The sequence below is a fragment of the Aotus nancymaae genome, unplaced genomic scaffold (genome assembly GCF_030222135.1).
Source record: "Aotus nancymaae isolate 86718 unplaced genomic scaffold, 86718_ANA_hifiasm-v0.15.2.pri h1tg000028l, whole genome shotgun sequence".
In the NCBI taxonomy this organism is placed as follows: Eukaryota; Metazoa; Chordata; class Mammalia; order Primates; family Aotidae; genus Aotus; species Aotus nancymaae.
In genome coordinates, this window is record NW_026988441.1 from 13,356,431 (window position 1) to 13,383,180 (window position 26,750).

The 26,750-nt window shown below is 52.3% G+C and overlaps 1 protein-coding gene across 4 annotated transcripts; it reads left to right on the forward strand.

Annotated features, from left to right (window-relative positions):
* The first annotated feature begins 3,804 nt into the window (after nt 1-3,804).
* NUMBL (NUMB like endocytic adaptor protein) lies at nt 3,805-26,724 on the forward strand. Of its 4 annotated transcripts, none has more exons than XM_012461427.3 (9): nt 3,805-4,009; nt 6,058-6,197; nt 8,592-8,666; nt 8,758-8,832; nt 10,493-10,633; nt 15,168-15,357; nt 19,406-19,711; nt 23,064-23,186; nt 25,311-26,724. In XM_012461427.3, the coding sequence occupies exons 2-9, from the start codon at nt 6,072-6,074 to the stop codon at nt 25,952-25,954; spliced, it is 1,680 nt and encodes a 559-aa protein (XP_012316850.2). In that variant the 5' UTR covers nt 3,805-4,009; nt 6,058-6,071; the 3' UTR covers nt 25,955-26,724. The 4 variants fall into 4 exon arrangements, with proteins under 4 accessions (XP_012316850.2, XP_012316851.2, XP_012316849.2 ...); XM_012461428.3 differs by having other exon boundaries at nt 19,409-19,711; XM_012461426.2 differs by having other exon boundaries at nt 3,944-6,197; nt 19,409-19,711.
* Nucleotides 26,725-26,750: the final 26 nt, after the last annotated feature.

The following is a 26,750-nucleotide window of genomic DNA, read 5'->3' on the forward strand; positions in this document are numbered from 1 at the left end:
CGGCGAGGCTCTCAGGCATGCTCAGCCCGGGACTGGCCAATGGGCGTGGCGGGGCGGTGGCCGCGCCGGGGAAGGCGGGGCCTGCAGCCCAAGGGGCGGGGCCGGGCCTGCGAGGCGCCGGGGCGGGGCGGGGCCTTTCTGCATATACGGCAGGCGGCGGGCCAATGGGCGGGGCCGGGGCGGGGAGCCGAGGCCGAGGGACGCTCCCCCGCCCCCGGAACAGAATCCTCCCGGGAGCCGAGCAGGCTCGCGCGCGTGCATCCCGCACCATCCCCCGGCCCCGGGCCCTGGCCCGCGTCAGACCGAGCTGCCGCCGCCGCCACCGCAGCAGCAACAGTCGGGGAACCGGACCCAGCCAGGGCCGCGGGAGGCGGGGGCGCCCGGGCCCTGGATGTCCCGCAGCGCGGCGGCCAGCGTGAGAAGGGCGGGAGAGGGGGGCTCGGGTCGCGGGCGGCGCCGCTGCTGATGTGGCGGAGGGTGGGAGGCGGCCGCGGCTCCCGGATGGAGAGAGGGTGCTAAGGCTGGAGAGGGTGGTCCTGGGTGGGGGTCCAGAAACAGGCCCAACAAGCCAAAGCCCGGGAGACGGGGGTCTTGGGCACAGACCCCTGTGCTATCTCTTGCGAAGTCCCTGGAAATAGAAATCTTGGACACAGACCCCCCCACAAAATCAAGGACAGGGGTGCAGAGATTCTAAGTACAACTAGAACTGAATAGGGATGGAGATGGGGTCCAGGACACAGCCCCCGTGTCAAACCAAGGCCTCCAAGAGGCGATTCCAGACACAATCCCTACCCCTCCCTGCCTGAGGGGATCTGGGTACAACTCCCTAGACACGGTCTCGAGGATGGGGTCACTGCGTACAGCTTTCCCACCACGCCAAGGCCTGGGGGAACTCCAAGCACAGCCTGCCCCTAGGCCTCAGAGGCACCCTGGGCACAGCATCCCCCCAATCCTTGGGCGGTGTCCCAGGCACAGCCCCTTCTCAAAACAAGGTCCCTGTGCCTGGAACTCCACCCCACCCCAGCCTGAATAAAATAAGGACAATTTCAGGCAACCCCCAACCCCTCCACCCCTTGGCTTGGTCAAGGGTCCCAGGGCACAGGAGCCCCTAGGCCACCCCCTTTGTCCCTAGGGCTACCCAGCTGTCTAAGAGCGGCCCCACCCGCAGATAAGGTACCGCTTCACCCTCCCGGACCTGGCCCCCCAGGCTCCAGGATTCAGGCTGGGCTGGGGGCGGCTCCCCAGGGACCCGGAGCAGCCCTGTCTGTCTGCAGCGTCTGCGGTGACGGTGACGGTGGCGGCTTTGTGTGTGGTACCTGGGGGGAAGGGGGGAAGCAAGCGATGGGGAGGTGGCTAGGAGTGTGCCCTGTGGTTGTGTGACTGTGGCTGTGTGTGTGTGTGTGCATGCGTACTCTGTGGCTGGTGACTGTGAGGAATCCTGCGTTGTGTGTGCTTGTGGTTGTATGTGGTGGTGTCTATGATTGTGCCTGTGTGTGACCCTAGTATTTGTGTGACTGTGCCTGTGTGTCTGACAGCTGCTCACGGTGCAGAATCCTGTACTTTTTAGTCTGTCTGTGTTTGGAGGTGTGCGTGGTTGTGATTGTGGTTGTCTGTGATTATGTCTTTTGTGACCCTGTGTTTGTATGCCTCAGTAACTATAACTGGGTATGTGACAGTGTGTGAGTCTGGGGGTGGGCATGTGTGTGACTGACAGGACGTGGGTGGAGTTGTGACTGTGTGTGAGTGGAGTTGTCTGTGGCTCCATGTGCCTGTGTGACCCTCCCAGTGACTGAGAATGTTTATAGTTGTGTTTCTACCTGATTTTATATACATGAGTGACACACACCTGTCTGTGCAACTCTGCCTGTGTGACTGCCATTGTAGCTGAAGTCACACTGTGTCTTTGTGGCTGGGGTCGTGTGACAGTATTGTATATGACAGTGGTTGCGTATGCAGAACCATGTCTGAGTGTGCTACTGGGATTGTATTAATATAAATGACTGTATCTAGCTGTGTGTGTAATAACGAGTGATTATGTGTATTTCTAACCTTTTATGTGTGACTTGGGTTATGTATTTGACTTGGTGTCTGAAACCCTGGCTATTTAGAGGGTTTATTTGTGTGTGACTAAAGCTATGGCTGTGTCTCTTGCTGGTGCTGGGAAACTGTGTCTGTAGGGGTGTGTGTGTGATGTGACTATATTCCTATATGTGACCTGCATGTCTGTGAGCCTGGGTGACTGTATCTGCTTGTGTCTATGTCATCATCTGTGAGAGTGTGGGGTCTATAGCTGTGTACCTGTTTTTATCTGTGTGTGTGTGTGTGTGCTGGACTACCTGTGTTTAAATGTGTGACTTGGTGATGAGGAGATTGGCCCCTGACTACATGTGGCTCCATCAGGACCTGTATCTTCTTTGTAAACCCAGCTATAAATGCCACGTCCCGGTCACTGCATTTCTGTGCATACACTGGACTGTGTTCCTGTGACGTGGGAAACTGAAACTGTGTGTCTGTGTCTCTGTGTGTGAGATATGTGTGTAGGTGGGGCTTGTGACTTTGTGCACCTGTCCACACGGGGCTGTGATTTCATGTGGCCACATACTTGTCTGTGTGACTCGTGTGGCTGAATGAAGAAAGGCTGTATGTTTCGCTGTGTTGGCGTGACATGGTACAGCTGTGTAAGGGACACTGGTTGATGGGATTATGACCATAATAGGTGGCTGGGTCATGTGGACACTGATGCTGTGGCCATGCCAAAGGACCACTCTGGAATGTGGATGGCTGTGTCTGAGGGTGGCCATCCTTGGGGACAGTTGTTTGTGGGTGGTTGCATGCTGTAGCCATCAAAACCTCCGTGTGTGGTTGTGTATAGGGGACTGTCCCTATGAGCGTGGTTGTCAACATAGACTGTGTGAATGGTGCTGTGACCAGATGTGAGCACCTGTGACTGCGTATGTGAGGCCATGTGACAGTGTGTGGCCAAAAACAGTGTGTTGGTGTGACTGGTCTGGTTGAGGCTTCATGTCCATGTGCAGCTATGCCTGTATGTGGTCTCCATGGGACCAACTGTGTGTCTGTCCGTGTGCATCTGTGACCAGATGTCAGTGTGCAGCAGTGGAGAGACGTGTGACAAGCGTGTATAGCTGCGATTGTGTCCTGTGGGAGGGGGTCACCAAATGGTGAACTCTGGGTGTGATTCTATCTGGGTGGGCCTGTGATGTCAGTATCTTGGGTGGGTGCCTGAGGAAACGTAGCTGTCACTGGGTGTGGCTGTGCATGTGCGGCTCTAGTGGGTGTGTCTGGGCCCCGTTCTTTGTATGTGGCTGAGAATGTGGAAGCAACCACATTTCAGTGGGTGGTGTGGTCAGGTGTCTGTGGTGGGGACTAAGCAGGCCAGGATACACTCCATGTATGTGGACAAATGTCTGTAGTAGAGGCGGTGTGTGTCTGAACATGAATATGTGGCCAGATGTTTGTTTACACTGGCAGCTTTCTGGGGCTGTGACTGTTTCTGTGTATCTGTGCGATCTGAGGTGTGTAGCTGTGATTGTGTCTGTGTGTAACCAAGTGTGAAGAGCTGTGGCCGGATGCTAGGGACACCTGTAGACACAAGCTGGCTCCATACGCGTGTAGCCCTGGACATGCATCTAGAGGGCAAGACCACTCTCACAGCATGCCCTTGGGCAGTGAGATTCTCCTGAGGCCAGCACATCCCCAATGTATGCCCCGCAAACATACCAACTCCTTCCTGGGCCCTTGGAACCAGGTGGCTGGTTTCCCTGGTAACAGTTGCTAGGACAACTAGGACTCTCATCAGGGAGCCCAAGATGGAGGGGGCTGGCTGAAGTCCAAAGTGGGGGTGAGGTATTGGACCGAGCCCCACCCCAGACAAACTTCTCACCTTCTCCTCCCCCACTCGGGCAGGGCGGACCCCGGAGGCCTGAGCGGCATCTGCCCCCAGCCCCCTGTGGGGCCCCGGGGCCCCCAGAAACCTGCAGGACGGAGCCAGGTGAGTGACCAGCCTCGGATAGGGCAGGGCTGAATGGGTATGTGGTCTTGCCTAGCACAGCCAGAGGAGCTGTCCCTGCGGTCACACAGGCTTACTCCCATTCATGAGTGGACACCCTCAGGCATCTTCCTTAGCGACTGTCAGAACCCCACTCATGCACCGACACACACCCTGACACCCTTACAGCCTCAGGGGCAGGGTCACACTCTCAGACACTCACATCTATAGACATATGGTTAGACACACACACACAGAGATGATCCCTTTCAGATCACACACACTTGCTAATGCGGTGACACTCAAACACATGCTCAGGTAGATGTTCATCACACTAGTACACACACACATATATCCACATACTGTGAGTCTGGGATAACACCCAGACTCACGGTTGGCCACAGAAGCTCATTGGATACAGACTCTGAGATGCACACTCAAGAGACACATTCTCGCACAGTCTGGCCACACACGCAGACCCACACTTCTACAGATGACAGCTGCACTTTCACAGACGGCACCCATGGGCCCAGGCTCTCACAAGGAGCTACAGTTGTGCACAAACACAGTCTCACCAAGAACAGCCAGCACTCTCAGGCAACAGTCACACCCTTACAAATAACCCTCATGAACACACTCTCAGAGACAGCCTCGTGTTCTCACACCCTCATGGATGCACCACTGCACACAGATACACCCTCTGTGCAACACCCATGCACCCACACTTTAAGACAGCAGCCACGGCCCCCAACAGCTGTGCTCCTGGATACAGACAGTCTCTTGCGTCCCTCAGATGCACTCTCAGAGGCAATGTCATCACAGACAATAGCCACACCTTCACACAGAGACATAGCTACATGGATAACAGCCAAGGGCACACCCTTTCAAAGGCCACAGCCTCCTGCTCAAACAGACACACCCTCACAGGCAACAGGCACTGAGTCACAAGCTCTCATAGCCAACAACGGCACTCTCGGATACAGACATCAGACATTCACACTCACAGCCACTCTCGGGCATCAGTGCTGTTCAGCAACAGCCTTCAGGGACTCAGAGTCACAGACAACAACCACACTTTTGGATGCATCTCATGGACAGCATTCACAGATGCGCACCATCGTACGCCATCCTCAGACATGCATTCTTTACACAGCCTTCAGAAATACACTCACAGACGTTGCATGCTCAGATATAGATCCACAGACGGTGTTCCAGAACATCGCACTGCACACCAGCTCACACACACACACACACCCACACACACACATGAGTCCCCCTCTACTGTTGGTGTTCCCAGTCCTGGGACTGTCAGAATGGCTGATCAGTCAGTGAAGACTGTCCTAGTGGCTGGCCACCTCCACGTCCACTCCACACACCCACAGCCCTGCCTCTGAGAGTTGTGGGTACAAGGCCCCAGAAGCCTTGCCTGGGGATTAGACACAGTTGTCACATAGTAGCTGCATCTCAGAGTTCCAGAGACAAGCCACCATCCCCCATGCCCACACCCCCTGCACCTGACTCCTGCATCCCCAACCCATGCAATTCCCAGCTCCTCTGCCGCCCTCTGATAACCCCACTGCCTGACTCTCATACCCCGAAAACCCCTGACCTGTGGCGCCTGACCCCTGTGCCCTCCAACCCCTATGCCCTCCAGCCCCCATACCCTCCTGTGTCTGACTTCCCATCCTTTGGATCCTCACGGTCCTGGGAATGAGGAAGTGAGGAAGTCTACCACATGGACAAGAAGCCCTCCAATGCCCTGAAACATGTGCCCTATACCCCTCGACCCCAGACCTCCGTGCGCCTTAGCCCCATGGTTCTCAATCCCCAGTGCCCAGCTCTCGCACTCCCCTGCCTTCTGTTGGCTCCTTTCCCGATGTCCCCTGACTTGAGCTGCTGATCCCAGGTGTGCCTCCCGAGTGATCCTGTAATCCTGCCTCCAGTGATCTTGTTATCTGACCCCATGTTCCCTGAGCACTGGTCCCTCCCCATGGAGCTCCACACCTTCTTACCCCCCGCCCTTGACCCACACCACTGTCCTGTGTTACCAGACGGGGCGGGCACCATGAACAAGTTACGGCAGAGCCTACGGCGGAGGAAGCCAGCCTACGTGCCCGAGGCGTCTCGCCCACACCAGTGGCAGGCGGATGAGGATGCGGTTCGCAAGGGCACATGCAGCTTCCCGGTCAGGGTGAGTGGGCTAAGGTGGGGTGGGGGCACGAGCTCAAGTTATTTGAAGTTGGTATTAAAAGTGAGGCTGGGCGCGGTGGCTCACGCCTGTAATCCCAGCACTTTGGGAGGCCAAGGCGGGTGGATCACGAGGTCAAGAGATCGAGACCATCCTGGTCAACATGGTGAAACCCGGTCTCTACTAAAAATACAAAAAAAAAAATTAGCTGGGCATGGTGGTGCGCGCCTGTAGTCCCAGCTACTCAGGAGGCTGAGGCAGGAGAATTGCTTGAACCCAGGAGGCGGAGGTTGCGGTGAGCTGAGATCACGCCATTGCACTCTAGCCTGGGTAACAAGAGCGAAACTCCAACTCAAAAAAAAAAAAAAAAACTGTGAAGTGGCCAGGCTTGGTGGCTTATGCCTGTAATCCTAGCACTTCAGGAGGACAAGGCGGGTGGATCACAAGTTTGAGACCAGACTGACCAACATGGTGAAACCCCATCTCCACTAAAAATACAAAAATTAGCCAGGCGTGGTGGTGCATGCCTGTAATCCCAGCTACTCAGGAGGCTGAGGCACGAGAATCACTTGAACCCAGGAGGCGGAGGTTGCAGTGAGCCGAGATTGCGCCACTGCACTTCAGCCTGGGCGACAGAGCAGGCCTCTGTCTCAATAAATAAATAAATAAAATAAAAATAAAAACTGAGTCCAGCTAGGCGCGGAGGCTCACACCTATAATCGCAGCACTTTGGGAGGCCAAGGCAGGTAGATCGCCTAAGGTCAGGAGTTTGAGACCAGCTTGACCAATATGGCGAAACCCTGTCTCTACTAAAAATACAAAAATTAGCCAGGCATGGTAGCAGGCACCTGTAGTCCCAGCTACTTGGTAGGCTGAGACAGAAGAATCACTTGAATCCTGCAGAGGTTGCAGTGAGCTGAGATCGTGCCACTGCACTCCAGCCTGGGCAACAGAGCAAGACTTTGTCTCAAAAAAAAAAAAAAAAGAATAAAACCGTGAAGCATGGTGGCTCACACCTGTAATCCCAGCACATTGGGAGGCTGCAGCGGGAGGATTGCTTGAACCAAGGAGTTGAGGCCAGCTTGGGCAAACACTGGGAGACCCTGTCTCCACAAAAACTAGCCAGGCACAGTGGCACACACCTGTAGTCCCTGAGATCGGAGACTCACTCTAGTCCAGGAAGGTCGAGGCTGCAGAGAGTCTTGATTGATTGTGGCGTTGCACCCCAGCCTAGGCAATAGAGTGATGCTTGATCTCGAAAACAAACAAAAAACCAAGACACATTTTCTGGTACCAGCAAAATATTAACCTGGAAGCCGTCATGTCGTGCATAGCATTTGCAATGCGCTCTACTATTAAGAGTGTTCTGGTTTAGCCATACCCTACACTTTGACACTCTTATAAGAGGGAGAGCAGGATTCACAGCGTGGACTGTGGAGCTCAGCCCCTTCCTGGCTGGGTGATGACTGACCATGGTCACAGCCCCTCCCCCACCTTATGTTCCCTTGCCCAGAAGCAGATTCTGAGTGTGACCGTTTCATTTGGGAGGTGCAGGAGATGGCGTTGGGAGTGAGGAAAGTAAGGCAGCCTGTAAAGGGTGTGTTATTAAAACTACAGCTGTGGGCTGGGTGCGGTGTGGTGGCTCACACCTGTAATCCTAGCACTTCAGGAGGCCAAGGCAGGTAGATCACCTGAGGTCAGGAGTTCAAGACCAGCTTGACCAATATGGTGAAACCCCATCTCTACTAAAAATACAAAAATAGCTGGGTGTGGTGGTCCATGCCTGTTATCCCCACTACTCAGGAGGCTGAGGCAGGAGAAACACTTGAACCCGGGAGGCAGAGGTTGTAGTGAGCTGAGATTGTGCCACTGTGCTCCAGCCTGGTGACAGAGTGAGACTCCATCTAAAAAAAAAAAAAAACAAAAAACACTACAGCTGTGTGCAACTGCCTTCCCCTGGGGAATTCGAGGCACCAGTCATCCCACGTGCAGGTGAGGGAGGTGGGGCTCAGATACCCTAACTCCCATCAGTCACTCTGGGGACTGACCCAGGCTCTTTCTAGTCGCTTTAGGGTGGGCAGAGCAGCTTTGCGTGGCCCAGGGCCAGTCCTCAGGCGCAGAGATGCAAATACTGGCTCTTGGGAGGACCACAGAGCCGGGTTAGGGCCCAGAGGTATAGCTAGACCGGAATCACTGCTGCGTGCTGTGCATGTCTCCTCATCTGCGTGTCTAGACTAGGAATGGGGTCTCCACCTTGTAGCGCTGAGGTACAAAATAAGTGATTGCATACACGTCATGTGCTTAGAATATTGCCTGCTGCGTGGCAGATGCTCAGTGAACGCTGAGAATGAGTGATTACTGTGCTGTTTCATGTCTCCCCATTCCCTCCAACCCAAGTACCTGGGCCATGTGGAGGTGGAGGAGTCCCGGGGGATGCACGTGTGTGAAGATGCGGTGAAGAAGCTGAAGGCGGTGAGTGAGGTGGCTGGCTCGAGGGAGGGAGCAAGGCTAGACAAGGAGAGGCGCCCTGACCTGGCTCCTTTGTTCCCCTGCCTCCCTGCAGATGGGCCGAAAGTCTGTGAAGTCTGTCCTGTGGGTGTCAGCCGATGGGCTCCGAGTGGTAGATGACAAGACCAAGGTAGGGGCCTGTGGGGCGGACACTGGGGGCCTGTCTGCTCACCTGCTAGAAAGGGGGCTGAGGACACCTTCCTGCCTCCTCTGCACATCGCTCCCTCAGGGACCTTCTAGACGATGCCGCATGCTCCCTCCGACATCATTACTCAGGAATAAATGCTGTGATTATTTGGGAACTGGCATAGGTTGTGGGTGAGAGAGAATGGAGCAGCTGCCTCAGCTCCAATCCCAGCTTAGGGACCCTGGGTGTGAGATTTAACCCCTCTAGGTCTCAGTTGTGTCATCTAAAAAATGGGGATTATAGGTCGGGATCAGTGGCTCACGCCTGTAATCCCAGCACTTGGAGAGGCTGAGGAGGGTGGATCACCTGAGGTCAGGAGTTTGAGACCAGCCTGGCCAACATGGTGAAACCTCATCTCTACTAAAAATAGAAAAAATTAGCTGGATGTGGTGGTGGATGCCCGTGATCCCAGCTCCTTGGGAGGCTGAGGCAGGAGAATAGCTTGAACCCGGGAGGTGGAGGTTGCAGTGAGCCGAGATTGTGCCATTGCACTCTAGCCTGGGCAACAAGAATGAAACTTGGTCTCAAAAAAATAAAAATAGGGATTATAATAGACCCTACCATTAAATGAGAAAGCATATGCAGTTATTTGAAATGGTGCCTGGCTGGGAGGACCCCTTGAAGCCAGGAGTTCACGATCAGCCTGTGAAACATGGCAAGGCTCTGTCTATACAAAATAATTTTAAGAAATTTTAAAATATGGGCTGGGCACGGCGGCTGATGGCTGTAATTTCAGCACTTTGGGAGGTGAGGTGGGCAGATCACCTGAGGTCAGGAGTTCAAGAGGCCAACTTGGTGAAACCCCACCTCTACTAAAAATACAAAATATAGCCGGACATGGTGGCATGTGCCTGTAATCCCAGCTCCTTGGGAGGCTTAGGTAGGAGAATTGCTTGAACCTGGGAGGTGGAGGTTGCAGTGAGCCGAGATCACGCCACTGCACTCCAGCCTGGGTGACAGAGCAAGACTTCATCTGAAGAAAAAAAATATATATTTAAATGGGGTCTGGTACATCGTTACTGCTCAGATCAATGAATGTTAGCCATTAAGTGTTTGGTATCACCCTGCCCAGCCAGAGGGAAGCACTATGAGGCCACGATGTTTGTATCGGTTGGCTCACCTTGAATCCCCTGCCCCCACCCCAGAGCCTGCCCCAGGAGGTGCCCAGGACATGCTGAGAGTCAGGTCAATGACAGAACAAGATCACCACCTTTGCACAGGCAGTCCCTCAGCCCAAAATACTGTTCCTTGACTTTTTTTCCTAGTTAGTGCCTGCTCCAGGAAGCCTTCCCTGACTGACCCCAGGCTGGCTTTTGCCATCTGGCCCTGGCCCCTGTGCCTGTGCCTCCCCAGTCCTGGCCCTGACGCCTCTGCCTGGGCCTCCTTCATCACAGCCTGGCTGTGACTCTTGTTTGCCCATCTCATGATGGGTCTGATCTTCCTTCTGATCTGGGAGCCCTCTGCAGGCAGGGCACGGGGTGTCTCGGTGACTGCTGGGTCCCCACCCCATTCAGGACGAGATTTCAGTAGACACAGAGAACGTTGAGTGGACACCTGAAACGACAGTTCACACTCCTCTCCTGGCCTCCCTGGCCCCTCCTAGGATCTTCTGGTTGACCAGACCATCGAAAAGGTCTCCTTTTGTGCTCCTGACCGAAACCTGGACAAGGCTTTCTCCTACATCTGCCGTGACGGGACCACCCGCCGCTGGATCTGCCACTGTTTTCTGGCGCTCAAGGACTCTGTGAGTATTGCCACAGCTGGCCGACTCTTCTCTCCCATGCCCTGGCATCCCAGCCCCACCCTGGCAAGCTTCCTGCATTCAGGCAAGTCACTCACCTCTGTGTGTCCAGTTTCCTCACCTGGAGAAGAGGGTATACTCACAGTTCCCAATTTAGAGTATTCATGTGAGGGCCGGGTGAGGTGTCTCACACCCATAATCCCAGCACTTTGGGATGCTGATGCGGGCAGATTGCCTGAGCTCAGGAGTTCAAGACCACCCTGGGCAACATGGTGAAACCCCATCTCTACTAAAATACAAAATATCAGCCAGATGTAGTGGCGCATGCCTGTAGTCCCAGCTACTCGGGAGGCTGAGGCAGGAAAATCACTTGAGCCTGGGAGGCGGAGGTCTCGGTGAGCTGAGATTGCGCCACTGCAGTCCAGTTTGGGTAACAGAGTGAGACTCCTTTAAAAAAAAAAAAAATAGTATTGGCTGGACACGGTGGCTCATGCCTGTAATCCCAGCACTTTGGGAGGCTGAGGCGGGCAGGTCACCTGAGGTCAGGAATTCGAAACCAGCCTGACCAACATGGTGAAAACCTGTCTCTACTAAAACTATGAAAAATTAGCTGGGTGTGGTGGCGGACACCTGTCATCTCAGCTACTCTGGAGGCTGAGACAGAAGAATCCCTTGAACCCTGGAGATGGAGGATGCAGTGAACCAAGATTGCACCACTGCACTCCAGCCTGGGCAACAGAGCGAGGCTCTGTCTCAAAAAAAAAAAACAAAATACACAAAAACCCCAAAAAACTATTTGGGGATGAGAATGAAAGCCTGAAAAGAGCAGGACCATCTCCTCTGGGTAAAGAGTGTGATTGGATGAATTCATTCCTACTTCTGAGGAAACAGGAAGCTTTAAGCATTAAGCAGTGGAGTTCCCAGGATTCCCCAAGTTCAACTTTTTTTTTTTCTTGAGGTGAAATTCACATAAAATTAATCATTTAAAAGTGTACAATTCAATGGCATTTAATACATTTTCAGTGTTGTTTAACCATTGACTCTATGTGGTCCTGAAACATTGTCATCACCCCTAAAGGAGACCCTATCTCCATTAGGCAATTCACTCCCTGTCACCCCTATCCCAGCACCCTGGCAACCACTAATCTGCTTTCTGTCCCTATGGATTTAACTATTTTGAATATTTCATTTACTGGAATCATATAATATAAGTCTGGCTTCTTTCACTTAGTGTAATTTTTTTTTTTAAAGTTTCACTCTTGTCGCCCAGGCTAGAGTGCAATGGCGCAATCTCGGCTCACACCTCTGTCTTCTGGGTTCAAGCAGTTCTCCTGCCTCAGCCTCCCCAGTAGCTGGGATTACAGGCATGCGCCACCATGCCCAGCTAATTTTGTATTTTTAGTAGAGATGGGGGTTTCTCCATGTAGGTCAGGCTGGTCTCGAACTCCTAACCTCAGTTGATCTGCCTGCCTTGGCTTCCCAAAGTGCTGGGATTACAGGCATGAGCCACCACTCCTGGCAATGTTTTTAATTAATTAATTAATTAATTAAATGAGATAGGGTCTCTCTCTGTCACCCAGGCTGACGTGTAGTGGTGTGATCTTGGATCACTGCAACCTGGGTTCAAGCAATTCTCCCACTTCAGCTTCCTGAGTAGCTGAGACTACAGGCACATACCACCATGCCCAGCTAATTTTGTATTTTTTGTAGAGATGGGGTTTTGCCATGTTGTCCAGGCTGCTTGAACTCCTGGACTCAAGCGATTCACCCGCCTCGGCCTTCCAAAGTGCTGGGATTACAGGCATGAGCCACTGGTATCAGTAGTTCATTCCTTTTTTTTTTTTTTTGAGATGGAATCTTGCTCTGTCACCCCAGGCTGGAGTGCAGTGGCACGATCTTGGCTCACTGCAACCTCCGCCTCCTGGGTTCAAGTGATTCTCTTGCCTCAGCCTCCCTAGTAGCTGGGATTACAGGTGTGCGCCACCATGCCAGGCTAATTTTTGTAGTTTTAGTAGATACAGACCAGGTTGGTCTGGATGGTCTCAAACTCCTGGCCTCAAGTGATCCGCCTGCCTCGGCCTCTCAAAGTGCTGGGATTACAAGCGTGAGCCACTGTGCCCAGACCATCTGATTCTTTTTGTATGTCAAATTTGTAGGCATCAGACTACTTCCCCCATCATACTTCAGCATGCACACCATTAAGTAGAATTTGTATTTGTTTCCAGATTTTTTTTTTCTTCAAAGTGAAATATATGATTGTCTTAGTTCAGGCTGCTGTAACCAAATACCATAGACTTTGTGGCTTAAATGACAAACATTGGTGTCTCACAGTTCTAGAGGTTGGATGCCTGAGGTCAGGGTGCCAAATGGTTCATTTCTTGGTGAGGGCTCTCTTTCTTGTTTGCAGATGTATGCCTTCTTTCTGTATCCTCAGCTGGCAGGGTGGAGGGGAGATCTCACGTCTCTTTCTCTTCTTTTTTTTTTTTGTTTGAGATGGATTTTCACTCTCGTTACCCAGGCTGGAGTGCAATGGCACGATCTCGGCTCACCGCAACCTCCGCCTCCTGGATTCAGGCAATTCTCCTGCCTCAGCCTCCTGAGTAGCTGGGATTACAGGCACGCGCCACCATGCCCAGCTAATTTTTTGTATTTTTAGTAGAGACGGGGTTTCACCATGTTGACCAGGATGGTCTCGATCTCTTGACCTCGTGATCCACCCACCTCGGCCTCCCAAAGTGCTGAGATTACAGGCATGAGCCACTGCGCCCGGCCCCCTCTCTTCTTTTTTTTTTTGAGACAGAGTCTTGCTGTGTTGCCCAGGCTTGAGTGCAGTGGCACGATCTGGGCTCACTGCAACCTCCACCTCCTGAGTTCGAGTGATTCTCCTGCCTCAGCCTCCTGAGTAGCTGGGATTACAGGTGCCCGCCACCATGCCCAGCTAACTTTCCTATTTTTATTTTTTATTTATTTATTTTTTTTTTCTTTTTCTGTTTTTTCTTTTTTTGTTGTTTTTATTTTTACTTTTTTTTAATTTTCTGTAATTTTTAATAGAGACTGGGTTTTACTGTGTTGGCCAGGCTGGTCTCTAACTCCTGACCTCGTGATCCACCCACCTTGGCCCCCCAAAGTGCTGGGATTACAGGTGTGAGCCACTGCACCCGGCCTCTTTCTTTTTTTTTTAAATAAAGGTATTAATCCTGGCCGGGTGCAGTGGCTCACACCTGTAATCCCAGCACTTTGGGAGGCCGAGGGAGGTAGATCACTTGAAGTCAGCAGTTCGAGACCAACTTCGTCAACATTGTAAAATCCCGTCTCTACTAAAAATACAAAAATTAGCCAGCCAGGTGTGATGGTGCACGCCTGTAATCCCAGCTACTTGGGAGGTTGAGGCAGGCAGGAGAATTGCTTGAAGCCAGGAGGTGGAGGTTGCAGTGAGCTGAGGTCATGCCACTGCACTCCAGCCTGGGCGACAAAGTGAGACCCTGTCCCAGAAAAAAAAATAAATAAATAAGGGCATTAATTCCCTCATAAGGACCCCACCTCATGATCTGACATAACTCTCATCTCCCAAAGGCCCACCTCCAAATACCAGCACACTGTGGATGAGGTCTTCAGTGTTTGAACTGAGAAAGACACACACATTTAGTCCATAGCAATGCTGTGCACAAGCCTTCAGTGTGCAATCAATGGATTTCGACAACTGCATACACCCACGTACCCAAACCCCCATCAATATCTAGCACATCGCCACCACCCAGTCAGCCCCTCATACCCCCCTTTGCAGTCATTCCCCACCCCATAGGAAACCACCACTCTTTTGACTTTTTTTTTTTTTTGAGACAGAGTCTTGCTCCATCGCCCAGGCTGGAGTGCAGTGGCACAATCTCAGCCCACTGCAACCTCTGCCTATTGGGTTCAAGCAATTCTCTGCCTCAGCCTCCTGAGAGCTGGGATTACAGGTGCCTGCCACCATGCCCAGCTAATTTTTGTATTTTTAGTAGAGATGGGGTTTCACCATCTTGGCCAGGCTGGTCTTGAACTCCTGAAAGCCTGATCCACCCGCCTCGGCCTCCCAAAGTGCTGGGATTACAGGTGTGAGCCACTGTGCCCGGCCTGACCTCTTTTTGAGACAGAGTCTCACTCTGTTGCCCAAGCTGGAGTACAGTGGCGTGATCATAGCTCCCTGCATCCTCGACCTCCTGGGCTCAAGCGAACCTCCCGCCTCTGCCTCCCGAAGTGCTAGGATTACAGGTGAGAGCCACCAGTCTGTTCTGACGTTTTTCACCACAGATTAGTTTTGCCTCTCTAGAATTTCTGGTAAGTGGAGCCATACAACAGCCTCTTGTTGGTTTCTGGCTGCTTTCACTTGGAGCTGTCATTTTCCAGCCTTTTCTTATGGTACAGATGAGTACTGAGGCCCAGAGAGGTGCAGAGACTCATCCGGGGTGACCCAGCACCTAGCAGCTGTAACCCAGCAACCCTGGCCCCCGGCTGCACTGCACAGCGCCTTGAACCCCCGCCCATCCTCTCCCCACAGGGCGAGAGGCTGAGCCATGCTGTGGGCTGTGCTTTTGCCGCCTGCCTGGAGCGAAAACAGCGACGGGAGAAGGAATGTGGGGTCACGGCCGCCTTTGATGCCAGCCGCACCAGCTTCGCCCGCGAGGGCTCCTTCCGTCTGTCTGGGGGTGGGCGGCCCGCGGAGCGAGAGGCCCCAGACAAGAAGAAAGGTGGGTGCTGCCCTGAGCACTGTCAGGTCACAGAGTGGGCACAGGGGACCCAGTGTCGGAGTAGGGGCTGCAGAGGAACAGGGACGCAACAGTTTACAAAGCAGGGCATGCTTCGGGCCAGGCACTGTGGCTCCTGCCTATAATCCCAGCACTTTGGGAGGCCAAGGTGGGTGGATCACTTAAGGTCAGAAGTTTGAGACTAGCCTGGGCAACATGATAAAACCTCGTCTCTACTAAAAATACAAAAATTAACTAGGCATGGTGGCCTATGTCTAATCCCAGCTACTCGAGAGGCTAAGGTGGGAGGATCTCTGGAACTTAGGAGGTGGAGGTTGCAGTGAGCAGAGATCATGCCACTATACTCCAGCCTGGGTAACAGAGTGAGACTCTGTCTCAAAAAATAAATAAATAAACAAATAAAGCGACTTCCATGAAGGAGTTCTTTGGGCAGTATTGTAAGCGCACACCAAGTGGTTTACTATCTGCCAATCAGGGCTTCTCGGGGCTTTTCTTTTTTTTAGGTTTTTTTGAGACAGAGTCTTGCTCTATCGCCCAGGCTGGAGCGCAGTGGTGTGATCTTGGCTCACTGCAACCTCCACCTCCTGGATTCAAGCAATTCTTGTGCCCCAGCCTCCCGAGTAGCTGGGATTACAGGTGCAGCTAATTTTTTGTAGTTTTAGTAGAGATGGGGTTTCACCATGTTGGCCAGGCTGATCTCAAACTCCTAACCTCAGGTGGTCTGCCCTCCTTGGCCTCCCAAAGTGCTGGGATTACGGGCATGAGCCACCGCACCCAACCTTCTCAGGGCTTCAACCTGTGTATCAAGACCTGTGAAGCCAATTTGCTGCACTGTGGCTGGCATTTTTTATTTTCTGAGTTGAGGTCTGATTCTGTCACCCAGGCTGGAGTGCAGTGGCATTATCACAGCTCCCTGCAGCCTCAAACTCCTGGGCTCAAGTAATCCTCCTGCCTCAGCCTCCGGGTAGCTGGGAATATGGGCATGTGCCATGGCATCTGGCTAATTTTTTTATTTCTATTTTTTGTAGAAATGGAATCTTGCTGTGTTTCCCAGGCTGGTCTCAAAACTCCTGGCCTCAAACGATCCTCCCACCTCAGCTTCCCAAAGCACTGGTGTTATAGGTGTGGAGCACCAGGCCCAGCCCATTTGGCTGGCATTTTAAAAAATGAAATCAACCTGGGCAACATAGGGAAACCCTGTCTCTACTAATAATTAAAAATTAGCCAGGCGTGGTGGTGCAAGCTGTAGTCCCAGCTACTCAGGAGGCTGAGGCAGGAGATCACCTGGGCCCAGGAGGTAGAGGCTACAGTGAGCCGTAATTGCGCCACCACACTCCAACCTGGGTGACACACAGAGACCCTGTCTCAAAAAAAAAAAATTCATTTAATTTTAAAACAATGAAATAGAGAATCCGAAAATATCAGAGAGGCCAGGTGCGGTGGCTCACGCCTGTAATCCCAGCACTTTGGGAGGCTGAGGTGGGCGGATCACCTGAGGTCAGGAGTTTGGGACCAGCCTGGCCAACATGATGAAATCCCATCTCTACTATAAATACAAAAATTAGCCGGGCATGGTGGCGCATGCCTGTAATTCCAGCTACTCAGGAGGCTGAGGCAGGAGAATCGCTTGAACCTGGGAAGTGAAGGCTGCAGTGAGCCGAGATCACCCCACTTCACTCCAGCCTGGGCGAAAGAGTGAGACTTCACCTCAAAAAAAATAGAAAAGAAAATATCAGAGTATATTGATTGAATGGCATAAGGATTAAATATAACTTAATGATACTTTTGAGTGAGAATGTGTGTGTGGGTTTGTGTGTGTGTGTGTGTGTGTGTGTGTGTGTGTGTGTAAGAGGTTATCATGTAGAGTCAGGCACAGTGGCTCACACCTGTAATCCCAGCACTTTGGGAGGCTGAAGCGGGCAGATCACTTGAGGTCAGGGGCTCAAGATCAGCCTGGCCAATACGGGGAAACCTGTTTCAAAAAAAAAAAAAAGTTACCATATAAAAAGTATCTCTTATTCTGGATTGCCATCAAGACAATGTGAAACCTACTTGGTAAAAGCAACTTTCTAGGTAAATGGTAAACATTTTGTAAGTGACAAAACTGTATATGTGTTTAAAATACAATTGTATGTATGTCCCAAGTCACCATATAATTATAATTATTATTATTTTTTACTGTGAATTCTAGTTTAAGTTTTTTGGGAGAACACTGCTTAGAATTTACAAAGAATTTACCATTGGGAACTGATCCTGATTAAAGGAGACTAATGAGATTTGACAGGTATTAATAGATGCAAGATACAATCCTGAATTAGATCCTGGATTGTAAGGGGAAAAAGAAGAACAGCTTTTTTTGTTTTTTGAGACAGTCTTTCTCTGTCACCCAGGCTGGAGTGCAGTGGTGTGATCTTGGCTCACTACAACTTCTGCCTCCTGGTTTCAAGTGATTCATGTGCCTCAGCCTCTTGAGTAGCTGAGATTACAGGTGCCCGCCACCACGCCCAGCTAAGTTTTTTTTTTTTTTTTAGACAGAGTCTCGCTCTATCGCCCAGCCTGGAGTGTAATGGTGTGATCTCAGCTCACTGCAGCCTCTGCCTCCCAGGTTCAAGTGATTCTCCTGCCTCAGCCTCCTAAGTAGTTGGGATCCCAGGCATGTGCCATCATGCTCAGCTAATTTTTTTTTTTTTTTTTTTTTTTTCATTTTTAGTAGAGACAGGATTTCACCATGTTGGCAAGGCTGGTCTTGAACTCCTGGCCTCAAGTGATCTGCCCACTTCGCCCTCCCAAAGTGCTGGGATTATAGGCATGAGACACCGCACCCAGCCACGCTTTTGTTGGATTCCAAAGCATTTAACATTCACTACCTAAAATGATCCTCTCGGAGGCTTGGGAGGTAGCATTGAGATGATGTTTACACAGGTTTCTAGTTGGCAGACTGGAGCCCAGAGAGGGGAGGGGACTTCCTGAGGTCACACATTGAGTAGGGGCACAGGTAGTTTCCTGGTTCCAACCTGTCCTGGGCTGTTTCCGCTGCCCTGGGCCAGGCCTGCATGGGTGCCCCATTGTGTCACCCTGGACGATGGGAGAAGCAGCACAGGGCGACATCCTTCTGGGAGGGTCTCTCTGGGCCTGAGTTCAATCTCCATGGCTTTCAGGCTGCAGCTCAGGAGGCCCTGGTAGGAGGATAGGTGTGTGTGTGTAAACACAGGGGTGAAGGGAGCCCTGACCTTGAAGAGCCTGCCTCTCCTGCTGAGTGGGGAGGTCAGGTTTCCTCCCAGAGGACAGAGAACAGACTCCAAGTGGAGGGAGCCAGGCTGAGGGACTGGAATAATCTGGAAGGCTTTTCAGAGGATGAAGCATCCAAGCCATGTCTAGAATGACTGGAAGAAGGGAGGAGCTACTTGAGGTGGGAAGAAGGCTGGGAAGTGGGAGACAAGGGAACAGTGTCAGAGAAAGATAACACAAGATGGAGAGACAGGCCAGAGGGAGACAGGTTGGGGCCGTCATTTGGAGCATGGGCTCTGGAGTCAGCCTGTCCCTTCCTAGTAATGTGACTTGGGCAGATCACACTGGGCTTTTGCTGAGCCTCAGTTTCCACATCTGTTAAATGGGGATCATGTCAACCCCATGGGTGGTCGTGTGGATTGAATGAGTGAATACTTGCAAAGCATCTGGAACATGCCTGATAATGTTCCGGCACCAAATAAGTGTTTGTTAAATGGTCAGAAAGGGAAAGAGAGGGTCTTAGAGGGAAGAATGATGAGAGCAGCAGAGCAAGACAGATCATGGGCAGGAACCGGAAGAGCCACAGAGGGTGAGCCTGGGGGATGGTTTATCTAAGGGTGTCCTGGGGAAGGGAATCTTGACTTGGGTGGGGGTGAGGGATGTCTCAGGGCTCTGACCAGCTTAAAGGCAGGACTCACTGGGCAAGGAAGGCAACCTTGGAGAATGATCAAGATGACCAGGTGGGAGAGGCCTCGAATGCCATGGTGAGATCTCTAACCATCCTTCTCCCCTATGTCTCCAGCAGAGGCAGCAGCAGCCCCCACTGTGGCTCCTGGCCCTGCCCAGCCTGGGCACGTGTCCCCAACACCAGCCACCACATCCCCCGGTGAGAAGGGTGAGGCAGGCACTCCTGTGGCTGCAGGTACCACTGCGGCTGCCATCCCCCGGCGCCATGCCCCGCTGGAGCAGCTGGTTCGCCAGGGCTCCTTCCGTGGGTTCCCAGCACTCAGCCAGAAGAACTCGCCTTTCAAACGGCAGCTGAGCCTACGGCTGAATGAACTACCATCCACGCTGCAGCGCCGCACTGACTTCCAGGTGAAGGGCACAGGTGAGCCCTGGGCCCAGTGGGAAGGGACGTTGGACTCAATTGGCACTATCTGATGTGGGCAAGGGATGGAGGCGAGATGGTTCACACTGTGATTGATTAGCACCGTCTGCCATGGGCAAAGGAGAAAGAGATGGAACACATCATGATCGATTAGCAATGTCTGCTATGGGCAAGGAAGAGGAAAGCGATGGCACAATTCAGGATTGATAAACCATGTCTGCAATGAGTAAGGGATAGCAGAAAGGCATCACAAATTATGATCAATTAGCAGTGTCTGCTGTGGTTAAGGAAAAGGAGAAGGATGATGCACATCATGATTGGTTAGCAAAGCCTGCTATAGACAAAGAAGTTGGCATAGGTAAGGAAGTTTGCCATGGCCAGGGAAAGGAGAGAAGCAACACAGATGGCCTGTTTTTGCTCAGGAGTAGACTGAAGCACTGTAGGTTAATGCTCCCTCCCTCCAAGCATTTGCCCATGAGATCTGGCTAGGTTAAGGATACAGGTATTCCTCAGGCTCAGAGGAAAGGATTGTGATGGATTAGCAATGTCTGCCTAGGGCAGGGAGCATCAAGGGATGGCAGAAAAGGCGTCACAAATCATGATCAATTAGCAACATCTGCTGTGGTTAAGGAAAACGAGAAGGATGGTGCACATTGTGATTGGTTCGCAATCATGATATCCTTACAGTGTCTGTCGTGGGCAAGGGAGAAGAGAAAGTAGCAGGAGTGTTACGTTTTTACCCAAAGGGGAGACTCCCAGAATTTGGTCAGTAGAAACATGACGTGCAGGGCACCAGTGAGCTCAGAGATCCCATGGGTCGGGGCCATAATGATGGATCAGGGACATTGGTTGTGGGCTCAGAGTTAAGCAGAGCCAGTACCCATCACGAAGGAAAGGAGTGGCACATCATAACTGATTGGTAGTATCTGCCATGGGTGGTGGTAGGAGAGAGGAGATAGAAAGGTCCTGTTTTACTTGGGGGAAAATGGAGTTACAAGGATCTATTTGTTCTAGCACTTGGCCAGGGGAGCCATGAGGTCTGGCCAGGTGACAGGTAAGGTGAACAAAGAGCCTGTGGGGGAAAAAGCATTGTGTTTGATCACTAATATCTGCCATGGGCCAGGGAAAGGAGACAGATGGTGTAGATCATGATCTAAAAGTGATGTCTAGCCAGGTACAGTGGCTCATGCCTGTGGTCCCAGCACTTTGGGAGGCCAAGGCAGGCAGATCACTTGAGCCCAGGAGGGGCTCAAGGATCACTTGAGGCAGATCACTTGGCTAAACCCTGTCTCTACAAAAAAATGCAAAAAGTAGCCAGGTGTGGTGGTACATGCCTGTGTTCTCAGCTTCTCAGGAGGCTGAGGAAGGAGAATTGCTTGAGGCCAGGAGGTTGAGGCTGCAATGAGCTAAGACTGCACCACTTCACTCTAGCCTGGACAACAGAGTGAGATCCTGCCTCAAAAAAATTAAAAAAATTAAGAGCAATGTCTGCCATGGGAAGGGGAGAAGATAGAGTTGGCATGCTACTGAGATTTTGCCTGAGGGAGACAGGGAGAAGGGCTATCTTCCCCGCCAGCAGCCAGTGAAGCCATGTGGTCTGGCCCACTCTCTTGCTTCTGGATGCCAAATCTGTGTCGCCTACCCGTTATGGCCTCGGGGATTGGTGTGGGAGCATGTTGAGCTGTATCCAGGAGGCTGGGCTGCTCTGAAAGGTAACCGTGGAGCAGATGCCAACCCTTATTGAGAGTGACGCACACTCACTCCATGCCTGCAGCACTCCTTGGCCATCACACACCCTCACATTTGCTGTCCTCATGCAGCCTGACGTCAGGCACACTCCCCAGGCTGTGACACGCGCTCCTGAGAGGTGGTAGGAGCTCCAGGATTTATTTGGAAGCCTCACCCTCCTGTGGCCAGCTGCATGCTCACTTGGATGTGACTTGCCACAGAGAAATTTCCCATACCCATATAGATGTCACACCCTCACACATGTCACACATGCTCAGGAAGTCACAAACTCGGAGTCATGTACACTCTCAAGTCACACACACTCCGAAACGGCAGAGTCAGAAGTCACACATGGCCAGATGTGGTGGCTCACACCTGTAATCCCAGCACTTTGGGAGGCCAAGGCGGGAGGATCACTTGAGCTCAGAAGTTTGAGACCAGCCTGGGCAACACAGCAAGATCTCATCTCTACAAAAAAATGCTTTAAATTAACCTTTATTGTTAACCAGGTGCGGTGGCATGCACCTATAGTCCCAGCTACTCAGGAGGATTGCTTGAGCCTGGGAGGGGAGGTTGCAGTGAGCCAAGATTGTACCACTACACTTCAGCCTGGGCCACAGAGTGAGACCCTGTCTCAAAAATAAATAAATAAATATTAAAAAAAAGAAATCACACACCCAGATTTACACACATTCACAGACGACACACCCAGATTTGTGCAAACGCCAAAGCCACATGTACAGATTCATGTACACCTGCAAACACACTTATACATCACACGGCGGATGCTCTCACACCTGGGAGTCACACATCAGGATGCCACACACTCGGACTCCAGCCACACTCCAGTGCCACACCCTCAGAAGCCACATACCTGTTTGGATGAACGTGCACAATCACTGTCAGCAATGGCTGTCCCACCTGGGCCCCCACAGTACACCTGCTGCCTCCTGCAGCCAGTTCTGATGTTCACTGGAGCATCTACATGGCCCCTTGGAGGCAGCCATTGGCTAAAAAGTCACACATTTGTCCCGCATCACACATGACAGTCCTTAATTGTTTATTTGGATGGGTACCTCACTCACCCCACGCCCTTGCGGGGCCACCTTGCCTGCTTGGTGTCTCCTGCCTTGCTGGCAAAGGTGCGTCTCTGCTCTCATGATGTTTGCTATAGGCCAGGCCAGATAAGGTGCACAGGGCCCCACTTCTCTGCCCAGAGCTGGACAAACAGTCCCCAGCCGGTGAGCGGCCATGTGGCCAGCATTCATTCAGACTGGGCCCACGTCCTTGCTGTGCACGTGGTTGGGCATGTTTTTATACTAACGTATGTTGCTAAATGTTTTCGACATCTCTTCTGGTTTGTGGCTGCACACAGATCTTGAGGTCCTTGGTTTGAGGTCCCTGTTCACTGTCAGCTGTCAAATATCACACACTACCTTGGTCATTCTGCCACTCAGATGTGACACTCACATATGCACAGGTATTTGGTGGCCATGGCCACTTAGTTACTACAGCAGGAAAGGATCCAGGTCAGAAGAGAGGGCCACCGAGAGCACAGGGTAAAGGGCAGGGCTGTGGCAGGGCCTGGGCCTGTTTGCTGACCTTTGTCCTGCCCTGTTCCCAGTGCCTGAGCTGGAGCCTCCTGGCGCCGGCGACAGTGACAGCATCAACGCTCTGTGCACACAGATCAGTTCGTCTTTTGCCAGTGCCGGAGTGCCAGCACCTGGGCCACCAACTGCCACAACAGGTAAAGCCAGGCTTTCTACTGGGCAGACGCCCTGCATGTCCCTCCTGCACCCCCTCCTCTACCCACAGCTACCCAGACATTCCAGGGGTCTTGGGCTCCTACAGGCTTAGAACCATGGATCACCTCAGAGCCAGGGGATCATCCTAGATCCAGGGATCATCTCAGAGCCATGGGATTACCTGAGAATCATGCACTCACCTTAGAACCATGGATCATCTTAGAGCCATGGGATACCTGAGAATCACCTTAGAACCATAGATCTTAGAGCCAGGGGATCTCCTAGATCCAGGGATCACCCTAGAGCCATGGGATTACCTGAGAATCATGCAATCACCTTAGAGCCATGGATCATCTTAGAGCCATGGGATACCTGAAAATCACCTTAGAACCATGGGTCATCTTAGAGCCAGGGGATCTCCTAGATCCAGGGATCACCCCAGAGCCATGGGATTACCTGAGAATCATGTACTCACCTTAGAACCATAGATCATCTTAGAGCCAGGGGTCTCCTAGATCCAGGGATCACCCTAGAGCCATGGGATTACCTGAGAATCATGCGATCACCTTAGAGCCATGGATTATCATAGAGCCATGGGACACCTGAGAATCACCATAGAACCATGGGTCATCTTAGAGCCAGGGGATCTCCTAGATCCAGGGATCATCTTAGGGCCATGGGATACCTGAGAATCATGCGATCACCTTGGAACCATGGATCATCTTGGAGCTAGGGGATACCTGAGAATCACCTTAGAACTATAGATCATCTTAGAGCCAGGGGATCTCCTAGATCCAGGGATCATCTTAGAGCCATGGGATACCTAAGAATCATGCAATCACCTTAGAACCATAGATCATCTTAGAGCCAGGGGATCTCCTAGATCCAGGGATCATCTTAGAGCCATGGGATTACCTGAGAATCATGTGATCACCTTAGACCCATGGATCATCTTAGAGCCAGGGGATCTCCTAGATCCAGGGATCATCTTAGAGCCATGGGATTACCTGAGAATCACGTGATCCCCTTAGAGGCATGGATCATCTTAGTACCCTTGATCATTTTAGAGCCATGGGATCACCTTAGCACCATGGGATCATCCTCAAACTATGGATCATCTTAGAGCCATGGGATCACCTAGAATCAAGTGATCACCTTAGAACCATGAATTATCTTAGAGATATGGGATCATCTTAGAACCATGGGGTCATCTCAGAGGCACGGGCTCATCCTAGAATCTTGGGATCACCTTAGAGCCAAGAGATCATTTTAGAACCATGGACTCACTTGAGAACCATGTATCATCTTAGAGCCATGGGCTTATCCTAGAACCATGGGAGCACCTTAGAATCCCAAACACTGTAAATATAGAACTCGTGAATCTTAGAAAACTGAACCTTAAACTGTCAAGCCTTACTCACTACATTAGGATAGTATTATACATTTGGAGAAAGATCCATGCAATCTTAGAATCTTAACTCCTAAAACAATACATTCTGAAAGTATGAGAGAATCAAGGGTGGTATTCAAAATAGTGCATACTGGCCGGGTGTGGTGGCTCACACCTGTAATCCTGGTACTTTGGGAGGCGTAGGCGGGAGGATCACTTGAGGTAGGAGTTTGAGACCAGCCTGGGCAACATGGTGATCAAACCTCATCTTTACTAAAAATACAAAAAATATAACCTGTAATCCCAGCTACTCAGGAGACTGAGGCACGAGAATTGCTTGAACCTGGGAGGCAGAGGTTGCAGTGAGCCGAGATAGGGCCACTGCATCCCAGTCTGGGTAACAGAGTGAGACTTTCAAAAAAACAAACAAAAAATAGTGAATCCCAGGTTTGATACTGACCAGTCAGAAGGGCAGTGGGGCAGGGAGGATGTCAGTCCTACTTAGACTTTCCCATCATAGGCCGTAGAGGCTCAGAACTGTATGTTCTTATCACTCCAGAACCATTATGTGGTCCAGAACGGTGAAGTCACTTGCCTGAAGTCAGCAAGCTAGGGAGGTACAGAGCGGGGACTCAGAGGCAGGCGGTCTGGCTCCCGAGTCCGTGCTCTGCTCCCCACACCATGCAGTTCTTCTGCTGGCGCCCCTGTCCCTCACCTGCCCCTCTCCCATCTCCAGGGACTTCTGCCTGGGGTGAGCCCTCTGTGCCCCCTGCAGCTGCCTTCCAGCCCGGGCACAAGCGGACACCTTCGGAGGCTGAGCGGTGGCTGGAGGAGGTGTCGCAGGTGGCCAAGGCCCAGCAGCAGCAGCAGCAGCAGCAGCAGCAGCAGGCGGCTTCAGTGTCCCCGGTGCCCACCATGCCTCCTGCCCTCCAGCCTTTCCCCGCCCCCGTAGGGCCCTTCGACACAGCACCCACCCAGGTGGCCGTGTTCCTGCCACCCCCACACATGCAGCCCCCTTTTGTGCCCACCTACCCAGGCTTGGGCTACCCACCGATGCCCCGAGTGCCTGTGGTGGGCATCACGCCCTCACAGATGGTGGCCAACGCCTTCTGCTCAGCTGCCCAGCTCCAGCCCCAGCCTGCCACCCTGCTTGGGAAAGCTGGGGCCTTCCCGCCTCCTGCCATACCCAGTGCCCCTGGGAGCCAGGCCCGCCCTCGCCCCAATGGGGCCCCCTGGCCCCCGGAGCCAGCACCTGCCCCAGCCCCGGAGTTGGACCCCTTTGAGGCCCAGTGGGCGGCATTAGAAGGCAAACCCGCTGTAGAGAAACCCTCCAACCCCTTTTCTGGCGACTTGCAGAAGACATTCGAGATTGAACTGTAGCCCGAGCCACCCCGCCCACCCCACGTGCCCCACACCTGGGAGTGGAGGTACAACTTCTCCCCTAACCCTGCTCCCTGGGGCTGCGCCCCTCAACACCCTCTCAACACTCCCACCTCTCAACCACCCTACAACCACTACAGAACCAACATTGTGACGCCCAGGTTGCAACAGGTTGGAATTCAGGGACGGACCCAGCCTGGCTAAGGGAACCATTTCACTGCCAGACTTAGGCTGGCAATGCCCCCTTCCCCCACCCCAGACACAGGGGATTGGCCACAATCCCACTGAATGCCCTCTGTTCACACTTCATTTCCCAGTTTCTGTTGACCTCCCACCTTCCAGTGTTGGACAGGATGGAGGGGGGACACCTGCTCAGGGGCTCTCCTGGGCCCCACACCAGTGCCCACCCCAAATCTGGTCGTCTCCTCCCCCATACACAGCACAAACTAAGGGCTGCCCTCTGCCCACACTCGTTCACTGCCAATGCTGAACTCACCCCCATCGCCCTCCAACTCTGGGGCCCATGTCTTCCCTGGGCCAAGGTCTCATGGGGACTGGGGCCAAGTTGGGGGCCCAGGAGGCGGGGAGGGGGGAGGGGAGGAAGATGCGCAGTTACCTCATGATGGTGCCCGCTGGGGAGGGGTCCGGGAAGAAGGGGAAGGGGTGCCTGGCGGGTACTTTTCTATCTTTTATTTCCAGATTTTTTTTGTATCTAAACTTGAAGATTTGTATTATACAAGGACAGCCAATAAAGGAAGAATATAACACCCCTTGGGAAACAAGGGTTTGTGTAGGG